The following is a 15819-nucleotide window of genomic DNA, read 5'->3' as shown; positions in this document are numbered from 1 at the left end:
CAGCTACTGTGACGGGAGGAGCCAGCAAAGCAGCCACAGCTCCGTCAGGCTACAGCTCCTCTCTTGGAGCCTCCTGCAAAGCATTTCTGAACTAGAGCAAAGGCGAGCCCTCAGAAGGAAGCCAGAGCAGTGCCTGCAGTCCTGGCAGGCAACACAGAGCCTTAGGGCACTCTAGTCCAGGCTTGTACGCACCTTGCTTGTCAGTGTCTTGGGCCTCAAGCGGCGGCTCACTCCGGTTGCCTTCCGGACTCTCAAGTTCCTGATGAGCCGCCTCTTGCCAGCTTCGCAGCTTGCTGCTTGATAGACATTCTTCTTCCTACAGGAGGGAAGACATGCATTACAGAACAAGATTCAGCACACAACAGAAAGAGGCAGGAATTGTGATTCGGTGCCCACAGTTCGGCGGCGGCGGCATTAGCAGAGCGAATCCCCAGCCACGCAGGTGCACACTGGGACAGTTGGCTCCAAGACAAGCTGAAGGTTTTCCTGGGGACTGGTGTCAGTGGGAGGCGGAAATAGGAGCCCCACCGGTCAGGAAGGCCAGAGCCCTCCTCGTTTTTCCAACACAGACCCTCCCAGCATGGCAACACCCCTCCCTGCTTCCTCAGGGCATTGCTCAGGACACGCCCTGACCATCCACCAGCAGTCACAAGCTGAGAGAGGCTGTGTGCGTGTCAGCACCCCCCCACCCCAGGAGTCCGCAGCGCCAACGCACTGCCACCTAGCAGGCGTGGCCACCCGCACCCACCCAGCGCCTACTCACAGGTCTCCCTTTGAGAGCTCTCCGAGTAGCATCTTCTTCCTCAGATGACAAGCTGTGCCATGTGGCTCGAGCCATGACCTGCCCGCTCTCCCCGCAGAGCACTGAAGTACGCACAGCTCTTCTGGTCTTCTTCCCAACAGCTGAAGGCTCACTCGTCTCGGCAGCTCCTACCAAGGACAGGAAGTACAATTCCCGCCTGTGAATGGTCTCCGTGGCAAAGTGTGTTGGCCACAGGGCTAAGCAAGCCCTCTTTCCTGCTCGGAAGGCACACGTGCAAGAGCCCAGAACAACCGTTCAGAAGAGCGTCTGCCTGAACGAACGCCTCACAAAGGACGCAGCAGCTGTGACTTAGGTGCAGTTTTGTCACCAGCAAGCACAAGGCGCCTGTTCCACAGCTGAGAGCAAACACGCTGGCTCCTGTTGACATGACTGGAGAAATCTGCCTCTAGATGTGTGTTAGTCTCACGCAGTCTCTTAGCTGACTTGAGCTGTTCTTCTGGCTGCCTGGCTGTTTCTTCTTTCCCAGCTGCTGCTGTTCTCGCTCAGCCTGCTGCAGGAAGCCCTTCTCCTCTTCAAGAGCCTCAAGCTTCTCCATCCTCGGCGCAATCATGGCAAGAAACCTTCACAGACAAACACAGATGGCTCAAACACAGCACCTGCAGCTCTCTTGCCCAGACCATTTCCTCTTTTGCCACTGGCATCATCCTGCTGTGGGGGGCCTCGCCTCAAGCGCCCCAAACACCTCCCAGCTGCCTTAGCCAAGCTCCACACACTCATGCTGCCACTCGAGGCACAGTCAGCATCTGCACCCGCTTGACTTAGGCAGCGTTTCCCGGAACACAAGGCTCCAGCCAGCACCACGCGGAAAGGCCACAGGCCCACTCCTGGAGCAAGGCTTACTTGTCTTGTCTCTTACCTGGCCCTCATCTCCCTCTCTCCATCTCTCAGCCTCTCGCTTTGCTCCCGCAGGAGCCACTCTCGGAGGTGAGCAATGTCCCTCCCTTCTGGCACTTTGGGGGCACCCTTTAGTTGCCCTGCTGGGCAACGGCCTTGCCATGGTGCCTGTGGCTTTCTGCCAAGACAGCAAGGCCCAGCAGTGCTGTAGGCATGTAAACAGCTGCTAACAGCTTCCCCACAGCTGCCCAAGCACTCACATCTCTGCTGTTCTCTGCTGACCCACACCATCAGCACCATCAGCAAGCCCTGCGGCTGAGAGGGGGCCATGGTGGGACAGGGCACGGGCACCAGACGCTGCCCTTGCCCTTGCCCACCAAAGGCAGCTGGAGTGAGGGGGAGCACAGCCCTCTGCCATGTGCTTCCCTTCATGTTCTTCTCCCCACAGATTGTTCAAGAGTCTGAGCAATCTCCTTCCCTCCTCTTGCTGGCTGCTACTTCTCAGCACCCGTCTCAGAAGAACAACTGGAGCCTCGAGTCACACACCTCCCTCACCACTCGCCTTGCCCCAGCTGCCCGCCACAAGCTTTACATGCATGCGTCTCCGCCGGGCTCCTCTCTGGGAAGGGGGCTTTGGAGCCGCTGCAGGGACGGGCTCTCTGGAAAGCTGCTGGTCCATGCAGGGCAAGGCATCTCATATGCTCACACAGTAGTGCTTTCAAACCTCCGAGGTTTAGACTTCTTCCTGGCTCAGCACACAGCTTGGCTCTCAATTTTGCCCTAAGGAAAGCTTTCTCTACTCTAGAGACCCCTCATTCGAGAAACAGCCCAGGCTCTACAGCGTCAGCCTTGCAGTTATCTACTGATGCTGTGTGGAAGTGAGGAGCTATTTACGGAGGCATTTCAGAAGACGTGCCGTTCCTCCACTGAAATGGACTTGTCCGTTCCTGCAGCCAGTGTTGCAGGTGGAAGGAGCCCTGCAGGGCTGGGGGCGGGAAACAAAAGACAGCCCACCCCCACCCTCTGCCCCAAAAGTCATCATCCTACGCAACCAGGAAGAAATGCCAGAAACCTCCACACCAGCAATTCCGGCTTTGGGCTGAACCTTCCAAGTGAAGAGTTCAAGCCTCACGGTTCATACTCAGCCAACCTCCAGGCCACTGTACACAGTGTCCTCAGGGGCAGCCAGTCCTGAGGGACGCCTGGAGTAACACTGCCTCCAGGCAGTACCTCTGTTGGGGAAGAAGGTATTGGCACCTGAAGCAAAGAAGACACTTTGCACATTTCCCTAGCACAGAAGGCCCAGCATTTGTAAATATACAAAGAAGGAAAGCAGGAGAAGTTTTCACTCTCCCCAGAGGACACCTTCCCTGGCCTCCGCATGCCTTGCCACCTGCTGCACGCAGGGCACCAGCTGTGCCCTTGCACGGTGCCAGAAGTCAGGCTGGCAGTGGCCATGGCAAGCACAGGCACGGGCAGAGACCAGTGGTGTGACAAACGCTCCAGGACTCCTTTCAAGAGCCTTCCTGCAGCGACCCTCCGCTGGCACTTCTCCCTCCTGTGCCACCAGGCTCCGGTCATGCCCGCCGGTCTCCCAGCGAGCGGCACTACAAGAACTGCATTGCCACTTTCCCGTGCCACTGTCCAGCTGGTGCCAGGCCATCCCAGGGCCTGCCTGCAGCCCTCGCCTGCCCTTGGCTTGCAGGAGAGTTCAGAGCACATTCCCCAGTGGCTGTGGCAGTTGCTGCATCCCCAGTGTCTGAAGCTTCAACCCAGACAGACCTTCTCACAGCAGGTGCTGCTCCACAGGTGTCAGGCTCCAGGGAGTGCCTAGCGCTGACAGACAGCTCTCTTGTGCAAGGTGTGCTGTGGTTGATCAGTTATATCTCATAGAAGGAGAAAGGCTCTTACTCCTCCTCAAGACTTTGTTCCTTTGAGGAACAAGTTTAGCGCCCTCCAAGCTGAGGAGGAGCTGGGCACAGCTTCAAGGGAAGCAACTGGCCTGACAGACCCCGTGCCATGCGGGAACACCTGGAAGAAGCAGCGAGTGACTGTTGCGGGTGACTCCCTGCTGCAGGTGACAGAGGCACCTATCTGCCGACCTGACCTCTTGTCCAGAGAGGTTTGCTGCCTGCCAGGGGCTCGAAGAAGAGATGTCATGGAAAGACTGCCAAGGCTTGTCCATGCATCAGACTACTACCCTCTGCTGCTCTTCCATGTGGGCGCTAACAACACGAAAGGCAAATTGGAAACCATCACACAGGACTCCAGAGCTCTGGGGATGGTGGTGAAGGGTGTGGGAGCCCAGGTCGTTTTCTCCTCAATCCTGCCTGTGAGGGGGAAGGACGGGAGGAGGAGTAGATGAGCTTTCCAAGTTAACAACTGGCTGCGCTGCTGGTGTTGGCAACAGGGCTTTGGTTTCTATGGCCATGGAACCCTGTTTGAAGATCAACAGCTGATGAAGAGCGATGGGATCCACCTCACTAAGCGGGGCACACGTGTCTCTTTGCCAACAGGTTGGCCAGCCTGGTAAGGAGGGCTTTAAACTAGGCAAGATGCGGGAAGGGGAGTGCTATAGTGACACTGTACTCAGTAAAACACCGCTCAAGTCAGGATGCAAAAGGAAGACTAGGGAAAATGTGGGCCCACTGCTGAATGGGGCGAGTGCCCTGGTAACAAAGGATATAGAGAGGGCAGAGTTACTGAATGCTGCCTTTGCTTCAGTCTTCACTGCTAAGGCCAGCCCTCAGCAATTCCAGACCCTGGGGACAAGAGAGGAAGGCTGGAGAAAGGAAGACTCTCCCTTGGTGGAGGAGGATCGGGTTCGAGATCTTTTGTCCAATCTTTTGACATCCATAAATCCATGGGCCCTGATGGGCTGCACCCACGAGTGCTGAGGGAGCTGGCGGATGTTATCGCTAGGCCACTCTCCATCCTCTTGGAAAGGTCCTGGAGATCAGGAGAGGTGCCTGAGGCCTGGAAGAAAGCCAATGTCACGCCAGTCTTCCAAAAGGGCAAGAAGGAGGAGCCAGGAAACTACAGGCCTGTCAGCCTCCCCTCCATCCCGGGAAAGCTGATGGAACAGCTCCTCCTGGAGGTCCTCACTAAGCATCTGGAGGACAAGAAAGTGATCAGGAGTAGTCAGCATGGATTCACCAAAGGGGAATCGTGCTTGACCAACCTGAGAGCCTTCTCGGATGGACTGACTGGCTGTGTGGATGAGGGTAGAGCAGTGGATGTTGTCTGCCTGGACTTCAGCAAGGCTTTGGACACTGTCTCCCATCACATCCTCCTAGGTAAACTCAGGAAGTGTGCGTTAGATGAGTGGACAGTGAGGTGGCTTGAGAACTGGCTGGATGGCAGAGTTCAGAGGGTTGTGCTCAGTGGTGCAGAGTCAAGTTGGAGGCCTGTGGCTAGTGGTGTCCCCCAGGGATCAGTCCTGGGTCCAGTCTTGTTCAATGTATTCATCAGTGACCTGGAGGAAGGGACAGAGTGCACTCTCAGCAAGTTAGCTGATGATCCTAAACTGGGGGGAGGGGCTGACACACCACAAGGCTGTGCTGCCATTGAGAGGGAGCTGGAGAGGCTGGAGAGCTGGGCGGAGAGGAACCTCCTGAAGTTCAACAAAGGCAAGTGCAAGGTCCTGCACCTAGGGAGGAATAACCCCAGGCACCAGTACAGGCTGGGGGCTGAGCTGCTGGAAAGCAGCTCTGCACAGAAGGACCTGGGAGTGCTGGTGGACAACAAGTTAAGCATGAGGCAGCAATGTGGCCTTGTGGCCAAGAAGGCCAAAGGTATCCTGGGGTGCATTAGGCAGAGTGTTGCCAGCAGGTGGAGGGAGGTGATCCTGCCCCTCTCCTCAGCCCTGGGGAGGCCTCACCTGGAGTACTGTGTCCAATTGTGGGCTCCCCAGGACAAGAGAGACATGGCACTACTGGAGAGAGTCCAGCGGAGGGCTCCAAAGATGATGAGGGGACTGGAGCATGTCTCCTCTGAAGAAAGGCTGCAAGAGCTGGGCCTGTTCAATCTGGAGAAGAGAAGACTGAGAGGCGATCTCATCAGTGTGTACAAGTATCTGGAGGGGGGGGGATGTCGACAAGATGAGGCCAGTCTCTTCTCCGTGGTGCCCGGTGACAGGACAAGAGGCAATGGGCACAAACTGAACCACAGGAAGTTCCACCTAAACCTGAGAAAAAACTTCTTGACTGTGAGGGTGACAGAGCACTGGAACAGGTTGCCCAGAGAGGTGCTGGAGTCTCCTTCGCTGCAGATACTCAAAACCCGTCTGGATGTGACCCTGGGAAATGTGCTCTAGAGGACCCTGCTTGAGCAGGGAGGTCGGACTAGATGATCTCCAGAGGCCCCTTCCAACCTGAACCATTCTGTGATTCTGTGTAATAAGATGAAGCTGGATTTTCCCCACGTGCTTTGGTTAGGCCGCTTCACAGTCTTCAGGTCTTCTGTGACTGCCTGAGCTAGTCGTATTAAGCACCTTTGAGGATTTGGTGCCACCAGCAATAAGAACCCAGGCGATTCCTATTGGAAGGGATCTGGAGAGGACAAGACAAACATAGCCTACGTTCATCTTACTCAATGGTTGTTGGATCCAAAACTCCTGTTACTGGGATCCCGTAAAACTGCTGCACAGTGGCAACTGCAGACTGCATAGCTTTGCCCAACTGCAAGGCAGGCAATCGGCTGTCAGGTGGAAGCAAACAGCCATACGCGTTCAACCAACCCTGAAAAACAAAGAAGCAGAGCATAAGAAGCTGCACAGTCACTTGTAACATCTACAGACAAGAACATTTCTTCCCAACAAGAAGGGACTAACCAGCTAAAGAAAGTCAACAGCCTCTCTTTTTTTGTTCCGTTTGGCAACACCATCTGGTAGCAGGCAAGGACTAAAGAGCCAGGTTCAGAGCTCCCGCCTGGACGGGAAGACAGCTTCACAGGCCTGGCCAAAGCCAGCAAAGACTGCCTACTATGCCCAGCCTCTGCCCTGTACTCCACAGCCAGGTCTCGGCCGTTGCAGAACGCAAGCCTCCTGTTCAATACTTCTTACTTAGCCTGGCGGCACGAAAGCCGCAGAGAGCCTGTAGGGAGAGGGGCCCACAAAGGAGGAAGCCCTTGCTTCAGGAGGGTGAGAAAGAAAGCGCAGCACAGGATCAGAGCTGTGGACGCCAAAGACAAGTTACACGGGTTCAAAAAGTAAGCACAGAAATTCATGCTGGGGGGGAGGGGGGAGGCGGAAGATGTGCCAGGCATCACCAAAGGCTCAAGAAAAAGCCACGCTGCAAAACTGCTGGGACACTGGACGTTTTCTACCGTTGCCTTGGCATCTGAGGTCGGCCTCTGCCAAACACAGGCTACTGGAACGGAGGGACCACAAGAAGTCTGAGCCAAAGCAGCTGACCTGGTTAAGCCGCAGTGAAAGAGCAAGCTAACCAGACCAGCTTCGACAGGCGCTGCCGCCACAAACACAAGAGGCAAGACGGTCTTCCCAAGCCGCTTCCCAGCTTAGACACATGGAAAGAGGTGAATGCACAGGCAGAGGAGCTGCAAGTGACACAAGTGGCACCGCAGAGCTGAGGCCAGTTCAGCAGCAGAAAACTAAACTGGCACCTTGGCCACGGAGAAGCGGGAGGTCCTCAGGCAGCAGCAGCGAGACAAGAGCCTGCAGGAGACGCCGGGAAGGCTTTTGGCAGAGCAGCAGTGCCCCGGCACAGGGCACGGCGGGCAGCAGGCACAGGGCAGCCAGGGCGCCGCCGCCAGCGCAGCCAGGGCCTGCTGGCCGCACTCGGCCCGCTGGCCCCGCCAGGACCCCCGGCCCAGCTCCCCGCCCCGCTCCGCTCCCGCCGCTGGCCACCTCGCTCCCGCCTAGGGCACCCCCGGCCTCGCCCCCGGCCCGCCGCGGCCCCGCTGCCCTCGGCGCCCCGCCGCGCAGCCCCCGGCCCTGCGCAGCCGCCGCAGCCCGGGCCCCAACCCCGAGCCCCGGGCCCCACCTGGCCGGTGCTGGTGTCGGTGGCGACGGCGGCGCCGAGCAGGCCGCAGAGCAGCGCCAGCAGGGAGCCCGCCGCGGCCCGGCCCCGGGGGCCCCGGCCCCGGCCCCAGCTCGGCGCCATGGCAGCGGCGGGGCTCCGGCCCGGCGGCGCGGGCTGCGGCGGCGCGGGCAGGCCGGAAGGGGCGGGCGGCGGCGCGGCACCGCCTCTTCCTCGGCGGGGCCGGCGGGCGCGGGGCCGGCTGGCTGCCAGCCGCCCGCCGCCGCCGCCTCGCGGGCTGTCGCCGCCCCCTGGCGGCCCGGAGGCCGCGGAGGCTGCGCGGGGACAGGCCGGGCGGCGGCAGGGCCCTGGCCCGGGAGGGCCCGGCGGGACGCGGCAGAGGCCCGAGGCCGCGGGGGCGGGGGGCGCCTCCCCGGCCGGCGGGGCTCCGCGCCGTCGCTCCGGTTCCCCCACGCCCGCCTCTGGCTGCGGAAGCGCAGGAGCGCGCAGCCGCCCGGCCTTTGGGCAGCGCCGGCGGAGGGGCGGGGCCGCGCGAGGCTGTCTGCTCCGGCCTCTCGTCTCGGGCTGCGTCGCGCCCCTTCTTGAGAGGCCCCGGGGCTCGACGGCCTCCCAGCGAGCGGGGGGCTAGGGCCGCCCCGCGGTGCCCTTTGCTTTTGCTGCGGCCTTGGAGACCTTCAGCAAACACACCCGCGTGTAGGCACCCCGGGGGCAGGAGGCCGTAGTTCTGCCAGCAGCCTGGGGCTGCGGTAAAAGTGGGGCCAGCAGTCCCGTGGGCAGCAGCAGCCCTGCCCTGAAGGCCTCCCAGGTGTGCAAGCAGCGGGCAGGCCGTTTGGAGATGCGTACGCAGGTGGAGAGCCGGATTTCTCTGCTGCCTCCGAGAGACCCAAGGGCCTCCCTTCACTTTGGCCAGAGTTGGGAGGGGGAGGGCACAACAAATGGCCCCTGCGGTGACAGTGGGAAGGCAGGGGAAGCTGTGGATGGCAGGGGCCTGGCCCGGCCCCTTGAGTGGGGAGGGGAGCACAGGGCCCAGAAGAGCAGTAGCCAACCTACACTTTCACACCGGGTTCATTAAAGAACTTTGATCCTGAGCTGGCTTGGGGGGAGGGCGACACACGCTACAAAACCAGGGAAATCTCTTGCTCTGTCTGTCATAGGCTTTACCATCCTCAGCGTAGGAGCTGGAATGAATCTCCCTTAGCAAGTGAGTCTTTTAGCGCAGTGCCCATAGCCCGCCTGGCACAAGGGGCAGCTTGCTAGACAAATCCGACTCATGCAGCAGCCGTCAGCGGCGGGGGGTGTTTGGAGCTGGAGGAGTTGGCCCGCAGACGGTGTAGCCGTGGCTGGGAAACGTCAGGCTGGAGCGGGCTGCCGTCCCCCCGGAGAGACGGTGTCGGGGCAGCGGTGCTGCCAGATGGGGGGCGTTGGGTTCTCCTGCAGGTGGGCAGGGAGTGCGCCCTCACCCAAAGCAGCTTTTTGAACCTGCTGTGCTGCGTGCCCAGGCAGGGCCAGCCCTTTGCCTCCTGACTCAAGCTGACAGCAGCTCAGCTAGCGTGCGGCTGAGGCGGTGGCTGTGCTCAGGACAGCCTCTGTGCCCTGCCTGCAGAAGCTGGGCGCAAGCTCTTTGCAGAGCCAAGCCAGCTGGAGCTCCCCCTTCCTCCCGTGCCTGTGGTTTTGTCCCAGGGAGAACTCTGAAAGGGAACAGCTCTGGCTGCCATTTCGACTCGCTGCCTTGCTAGAGAAATCCTCCTCCCACGCACACACTGCCACTTTGTCAGACCTTCCCGTTCACCAGCACCCCGTGTCCGTGCGGTGGGTGCCTCTGAAAGCCCTTGCTGAGCCAGCCACAGGCAGGTAGGGCAGCAGTGAGTGCCACATTGGCGTGGAAGGAGCGTGACCTGTGAGCCTGCCCTGCTGATTGGGGTCCCGGCACACTGGGAGCAGGTGATGACCACTGAGGGACAGGATCGGGGCTCTCCCTGCTCTCAGGAGAAACCCCAGCCATGGGCAGAGAGACCTTCTGGAGGTAAAGAGCAGCACTGCCAGTACAGTGAAAGCTCACGTCCCTAGAGCCGCATGACTCTGGTACACGTGGCCTCCACTGTAACCCAGAGCCCTCTGCTTAGCCTCTGGTGGCGTCAGGACCTGCCTGTTTGCCTTTGGGGACAGCCCAGAGCCTTCTGTGTGCCCTTTGATGGCCCGCAAAGCCATCTCTTCACCTTTTCAGGAGCCCCAAAGACCTCCATTTGTCATGAAGTCTTTTCCCTCACCTCTCCCATTTGCCTTTCAGTATCATCCAGAGGGCTCTGTGTGTCTTTTGGGGCACCGAGATGTCCCCACGGGTCTTTCAGGGCAGCCCAGGGCCTCCGTGTGCCTTGTGGGGAAGCCTGGGGCCCTGCCTTGACCTTGCTGATCCTCTCCAGGAAAAGGGCACTGTGGGCAGGGGGAGGCGTGGGGCAGTACCGAGTGAGCAGAGCAGCGTCCTGGTTGGCAGCCCTCCCTAGACATGTCTGTGACTACTGATTTACAGGCTTAGGTGCTGTGCTTGGTGCTTAGGAAAGGCCAAGAGCTCAGGCCTGGCATGGACTTGTCAAGGGCTCGGTCGTTCTTGGTGTTGAGCTCTCCGGCAAGCCAAGGGCAGGCCAGGGCTGCAGGCAGGCGCCGGCGTGGCCTGGCAGCAGCAGGGCGGTGGCGCGGGAAAGCGGCAATGCAACAATGCGCACTTGTTGTGGTAGTGTTGCTCGCTGGGAGACTGGCCTGGGCGACCGGAGCTGGGTGCCGCTGGAGCAAGAGGTGCCAGCGGAGGGTCGCAGCTGCAGCAGGACTCTTGATAGGAGCCATGGAGCATTATCTTGCTGCTGGCCTCCGAAATATAGATGGACTGCTGAGGGCAGGGGAGAAGAGGGGCGAGGTGCGTGCTGGGGGGATGGAGAGGGTTCAGCTTGGGAGCTGGTGACCACGCAGGGCTGCTCTGGGGCATACGGCAGTGCGGAGGGAAGGGAGAGGGATAGACGTGGGGTGAGGCCAGTGGAGACTCTCAGGGAGTCCTGTCTCTGCCCATGCTGGATTCCAGCTCAGCAGGCAGGAGGGGTGGTGTGGAAGGACAGCAGGGGTTCGGTTTACAGGCATGGGAGCTGTAGGGAAGGAGGCGATGAAGCAGAGAGCTGCTTTGGAGTAGGCCACTCTTGGCACCCTCTTTGTCTGGAGGTGCCAAGTGCTCCAAGAGCACTTGGTAAGTGCTGTGCAAGAAGGCTCTTGAGATGGTGGCCTGAATGCCCATGAGCGTCTCTGTCTTTCTAGCTTGGGCGCAGAAGACAGCAACTTGGAGTAGGAGGTCCTGAGCTGCTGGATATCCCGCTCGGGGTCAAACTGCCTTTGCTGCCTGGCGCCAACCCTGTCTTCTACCGGGCCAAGCTGGGGGCAAAGGTAAAAGGCGTGGAAAGGGGTAGGAAAAGGCTCTCCTTTTCCATCATCTCCTTGCCTGCATCCATTGAGCTGCCTGGAGAAGAAAGAGCCATTCAGAGAAATCAGTGTGGTGACCTGCTATAGAGTGGGAGCTGCAGGCCTCTAAATGAGACAGGGCTGGGCAGGCAAAGCCAGCTCTGGGGTGCGTGCCCCTGAGAGAAGGGAGGAGTTGCAAAGAGCAGGGCCAGCTCCTGGCCAGAGGTCGGGAGAGCGTGTCCCAGCCCTGGTGTCTGCCCGTGCATGAGCTTGCATGGCCAACGCCAGCCGGGCATCTGGCACCGTGCAAGTGTGCGGCTGGTGGCCTGCGAGCAGCAGGCAGCAAGGTGTCCGGGGGATGGTGTGCTTTGGGCAGGGCCAGAGATGTGAATACAGGCTCTGGAGGCAATGCTCTCGACCTCGGAGGCTTGAAAGCGCTACCCTTAGGAGCTGAAGAAGCTCGCAAGTGTCCTTGTCTCTTTCCTGATCTCTCGTACCCTGCTCATGCTGTGGACGATACTTTTTGCAGCTTCACCAGCCATGTGGTTATTTCAGTCTGGGAGATCCATACTGCCGCTTCTTGAGCAATGAGTACCGGAGTCTGCATGACCCACATTTGCGAGCCTACTACAACCGCAAAGACAACCTCCGGAGACTGAAGAGAGGAGGTTTCATCACCAGGGATGGCAAAGTAGGTTGACCATCAGGGAGAGAAGAAGAGTTTCCACTGGGGGCGGGGGGGTTGCCAGAGCGCTTGCTGCAGCCCTCCTGTTGTGGGTGGAGGGCGCGGGGCTGCCGTGCTGATTTCCCTGGGGGCAGAAGTAGCCCAAAGCCCGCTCCGGGAATTCCCACGCCTGCTCTTCCAAGGCTGTGCCACGTTGCCTCAGCGCTGACGGAGTATGGGTGGGAGGTGTGGCAGTGGAGCGAGGAGCACTGCTCCCCCGCGGGTGGGTGGGAGCATAGCCCCCAGCTGCTGGGCAGGGCAGGGTGAGCAGGGGAGCCGCTCCGGCTGGGTTAGCCCTGTTTCTGGGAAGGCACGCTGCGTAGTTAGCATGACAAGTGTTCTCTCCATAGGTGGTTTGCAACCTGCGGGAGTTCAACGAATACAGGCAGTATCTGACAACTCTCAAGATCGAGGCTGACAAAATGTACCGGCGAGAACAAGTACGTAGAGCTCGGGGTTCCCAGGCATGCTTCACGATGCAGAGGGTTGGGGCTTTCCTTCTTTTCTCTCAGCAAGGCATGACCTGAAGAAGCGGGGAGAGTTGCGCTGGCGGGCCAGGCCTTGTGGCATGGAAACGACTGCGCAGGTCGGATCTGAGCTAGGGCGGGGGTGGGGACGGGCAGGAAGGTCGTCCCCGAACTCCCAGGGTGCTGAGGGAAGGCCTTCTCTTCTCCCTCGGTTGTGTGGCTGAAGCAGAGTGCTGCTGTGGGCCCGCGTGAAGCCTCAGCATGCAGGGGCGTGAGAGCATTTTGTGGCAAAGGTGAGCTAAAAGCTGGTGTCAACTTTCAGAAAATGCTGAAACAAGAGCTGGCAAGATTAAAGGATGCCCCGAAAGTGCCAGAAGGGAGGGACATTGCTCGCCTCCGAGAGTGGCTCCTGCGGGAGCAAAGAGAGAGCCTGAGAGATGGAGAGAGGGAGATGAGGGCCAGGTAAGAGACAAGACAAGTAAGCCTTGCTCCAGGAGTGGGCCTGTGGCCTTTCCGCGTGGTGCTGGCTGGAGCCTTGTGTTCTGGGAAACGCTGCCTAAGTCAAGCGGGTGCAGATGCTGACTGTGCCTCGAGTGGCAGCATGAGTGTGTGGAGCTTGGCCAAGGCAGCTGGGAGGTGTTTGGGGCGCTTGAGGCGGGGCCCCCACAGCAGGATGATGCCAGTGGCAAAAGAGGAAATGGTCTGGGCAAGAGAGCTGCAGGTGCTGTGTTTGAGCCATCTGTGTTTGTCTGTGAAGGTTTCTTGCCATGATTGCGCCGAGGATGGAGAAGCTTGAGGCTCTTGAAGAGGAGAAGGGCCTCCTGCAGCAGGCTGAGCGAGAACAGCAGCAGCTGGGAAAGAAGAAACAGCCAGGCAGCCAGAAGAGCTCAGGTAAGCTAAGAGACTGCACTGGAAAGGAACGCGTGAGACTAACACACATCTAGAGGCAGATTTCTCCAGTCATGTCAACAGGAGCCAGCGTGTTTGCTCTCAGCTGTGGAACAGGCGCCTTGTGCTTGCTGGTGACAAAACTGCACCTAAGTCACAGCTGCTGCGTCCTTTGTGAGGCGTTCGTTCAGGCAGACGCTCTTCTGAACGGTTGTTCTGGGCTCTTGCACGTGTGCCCTCCGAGCAGGAAAGAGGGCTTGCTTAGCCCTGTGGCCAACACACTTTGCCACGGAGACCATTCACAGGCGGGAATTGTACTTCCTGTCCTTGGTAGGAGCTGCCGAGACGAGTGAGCCTTCAGCTGTTGGGAAGAAGACCAGAAGAGCTGTGCGTACTTCAGTGCTCTGCGGGGAGAGCTGGCAAGTCATGGTTCGAGCCACATGGCACAGCTTGTCATCTGAGGAAGAAGATGCTACTCGGAGAGCTCTCAAAGGGAGACCTGTGAGTAGGCGCTGGGTGGGTGCGGGTGGCCACGCCTGCTAGGTGGCAGTGCGTTGGCGCTGCGGACTCCTGGGGTGGGGGGGTGCTGGCACGCACACAGCCTCTGCCAGCTTGTGACTGCTGGTGGATGGTCAGGGCGTGTCCTGAGCAATGCCCTGAGGAAGCAGGGAGGGGTGTTGCCATGCTGGGAGGGTTTGTGTTGGAAAAATGAGGAGGGCTCTGGCCTTCCTGACCGGTGGGGCTCCTATTTCCGCCTCCCACTGACACCAGTCCCCAGGAAAACCTTCAGCTTGTCTTGGAGCCAACTGTCCCAGTGTGCACCTGCGTGGCTGGGGATTCGCTCTGCTAATGCCGCCGCCGCCGAACTGTGGGCACCGAATCACAATTCCTGCCTCTTTCTGTTGTGTGCTGAATCTTGTTCTGTAATGCATGTCTTCCCTCCTGTAGGAAGAAGAATGTCTATCAAGCAGCAAGCTGCGAAGCTGGCAAGAGGCGGCTCATCAGGAACTTGAGAGTCCTGAAGGCAACCGGAGTGAGCCGCCGCTTGAGGCCCAAGACACTGACAAGCAAGGTGCGTACAAGCCTGGACTAGAGTGCCCTAAGGCTCTGTGTTGCCTGCCAGGACTGCAGGCACTGCTCTGCTTCCTTCTGAGGGCTCGCCTTTGCTCTAGTTCAGAAATGCTTTGCAGGAGGCTCCAAGAGAGGAGCTGTAGCCTGACGGAGCTGTGGCTGCTTTGCTGGCTCCTCCCGTCACAGTAGCTGAGGGGAAGCAGTGGGGAGGGCTGGAGGCTGTGCGCTGACCTGAGTTGAGGAGCAAGGTTAAGCAGCAGCCAGAGGAGGTTTCCACAGGCTAATGTCTCTAAGCCAGTGGTGAGCGTCAGTCATACTCTCCGCAGGAAGTCTTTGTAGCCTAGGGACAAAGTCTCGCTTTGCTTTCCACACCGCCTTGCCAAGGGAGCGCTACAGGCTTGGAAGTTACTCAGGGATGGCTGTTTGTTTCTTGTTGCAGAAAGCAGTAGGGAGGATTCTTCAAGAGAGCTGTGTCTCTGTCCTGAGACAAGCAAATGCTTCTCTTCAGGAGCCTGCGAAGGAGACAGCGACGCTGACCTGAAAGAGAGCAGAAGATTTTGGCAGGTATGACAGCAGCCTCCTGCTATGTCTCAGAAGATAGCAGCTGTCGTGCTGTGACGTGGTTGAGCTGTATCTGTTAACCGGGTCCAGCTGAGTTTCTTCTCTTTGTCCTGAGCCTTTCCTGCCTCACCATCACTCCCCACGCTGCCCACACGCTTGCTGCACTCCTGCAGCTTTCTGCTAGGAGGGCTTTATTCGCAAAGCACCCAAGCGTCCGAGTGTCCAGAAGCGCAGCTGCTTGACTGGGGCAGCCACAGGCCTCTCTCCTTGGTGAACGTGTTGCCATTCGCTCAGTAGTCAACCTGTCAAGGTCCGAAAGAGTGAATGAGGGAGGAGGACAAGTTGAGGCCGTTGCCTGGGTCTGTGCGTGGCTTACAACTCATGCCCCACTTTGCATGCGGCTGGCAGCCTCCCTCAGTACTGCCTCAGAGCTGCAAAGGAACCTGAGAAAAAAGGCAGGAGTGTCCTGAGAGCAGACAGTAACCATGGCACAAGAGCCCAGAGCACACAGTCCTGTACAATAACTCAACCTGCTCCTGCTCCTGTGTCCTTTGTGTTGCTTGCTTCCCGCCGGTGTAGAGCATGAGTCCTGTGGAAGTAGCAGCTGTTGAGGAGGCCCACTGTTGCCTAGTGAACGTCCTCTGGCCATGGTCAACAGTCCCCAAGGGGCCACTAGCTCCCACTTCAGGGCCGGATTCCTCTTTTTCACCACACTCAGAGCCAGGCTGGCTGCAGTACCTACCCCTTGCTTTAGAAAACCTCCTGTGAGCGCTTTTGAGAGAGGCCAGCGACGGTTGGCTGCTAGCTGCGCGAGACCTCCAACACCTGTATCCCAGGTGGTGTCCCCTGAGCAACAGCTTTTCCTTCTGCACATCCCCGACAGCTCTCTAAGGAACGGCCTCTTTCTGCTTGGACTCAGGCTGTGTCTGCTTTGAGACTACACTTCTTCAAGCCTGACTGCTTGAAAGCCACCTAGTTAGCAGGCCATGAGGAGGGGAAGGAAAACCTGCCCAA

The 15819-nt window shown here is 59.1% G+C and overlaps 2 protein-coding genes across 10 annotated transcripts in view; one reads left to right on the top strand and one right to left on the bottom strand.

Moving 5' to 3' along the window:
- Nucleotides 1-15819, top strand: part of LOC138061525 (uncharacterized) — a 273086-nt gene that overhangs the window by 253775 nt on the left and 3492 nt on the right. For 2 of the 9 annotated variants that reach the window (XM_068912714.1, XM_068912713.1), the window contains exons 2-5: nt 13043-13176; nt 13508-13674; nt 14122-14245; nt 14684-14808. The exons of 3 other annotated variants lie outside the window; for them this stretch is intronic. In XM_068912714.1, coding sequence (XP_068768815.1) covers nt 13053-13176; nt 13508-13674; nt 14122-14245; nt 14684-14808 — 540 coding nt within the window. In that variant the 5' untranslated portion in view covers nt 13043-13052. The remainder of the gene's footprint in view (nt 1-13042; nt 13177-13507; nt 13675-14121; nt 14246-14683; nt 14809-15819) is intronic. 4 more of the 9 variants (XM_068912720.1, XM_068912719.1, XM_068912715.1 and 1 more) reach the window with 3 other exon arrangements.
- Nucleotides 769-7792, bottom strand: LOC138061526 (matrix metalloproteinase-24-like). Its single transcript, XM_068912722.1, has 3 exons — nt 7660-7792; nt 6248-6396; nt 769-1383 (listed from the first exon to the last, which is right to left on the bottom strand). Exons 1-3 carry the CDS (start codon nt 7777-7779, stop codon nt 1209-1211), a joined length of 444 nt encoding a protein of 147 aa, XP_068768823.1. The 5' UTR covers nt 7780-7792; the 3' UTR covers nt 769-1208.

The sequence above is a fragment of the Struthio camelus genome, chromosome 18 (assembly GCF_040807025.1).
Source record: "Struthio camelus isolate bStrCam1 chromosome 18, bStrCam1.hap1, whole genome shotgun sequence".
In the NCBI taxonomy this organism is placed as follows: domain Eukaryota; kingdom Metazoa; phylum Chordata; class Aves; order Struthioniformes; family Struthionidae; genus Struthio; species Struthio camelus.
Note: the sequence above shows the minus strand (reverse complement) of the source record. Positions and strands in the feature narration are given on the sequence as shown.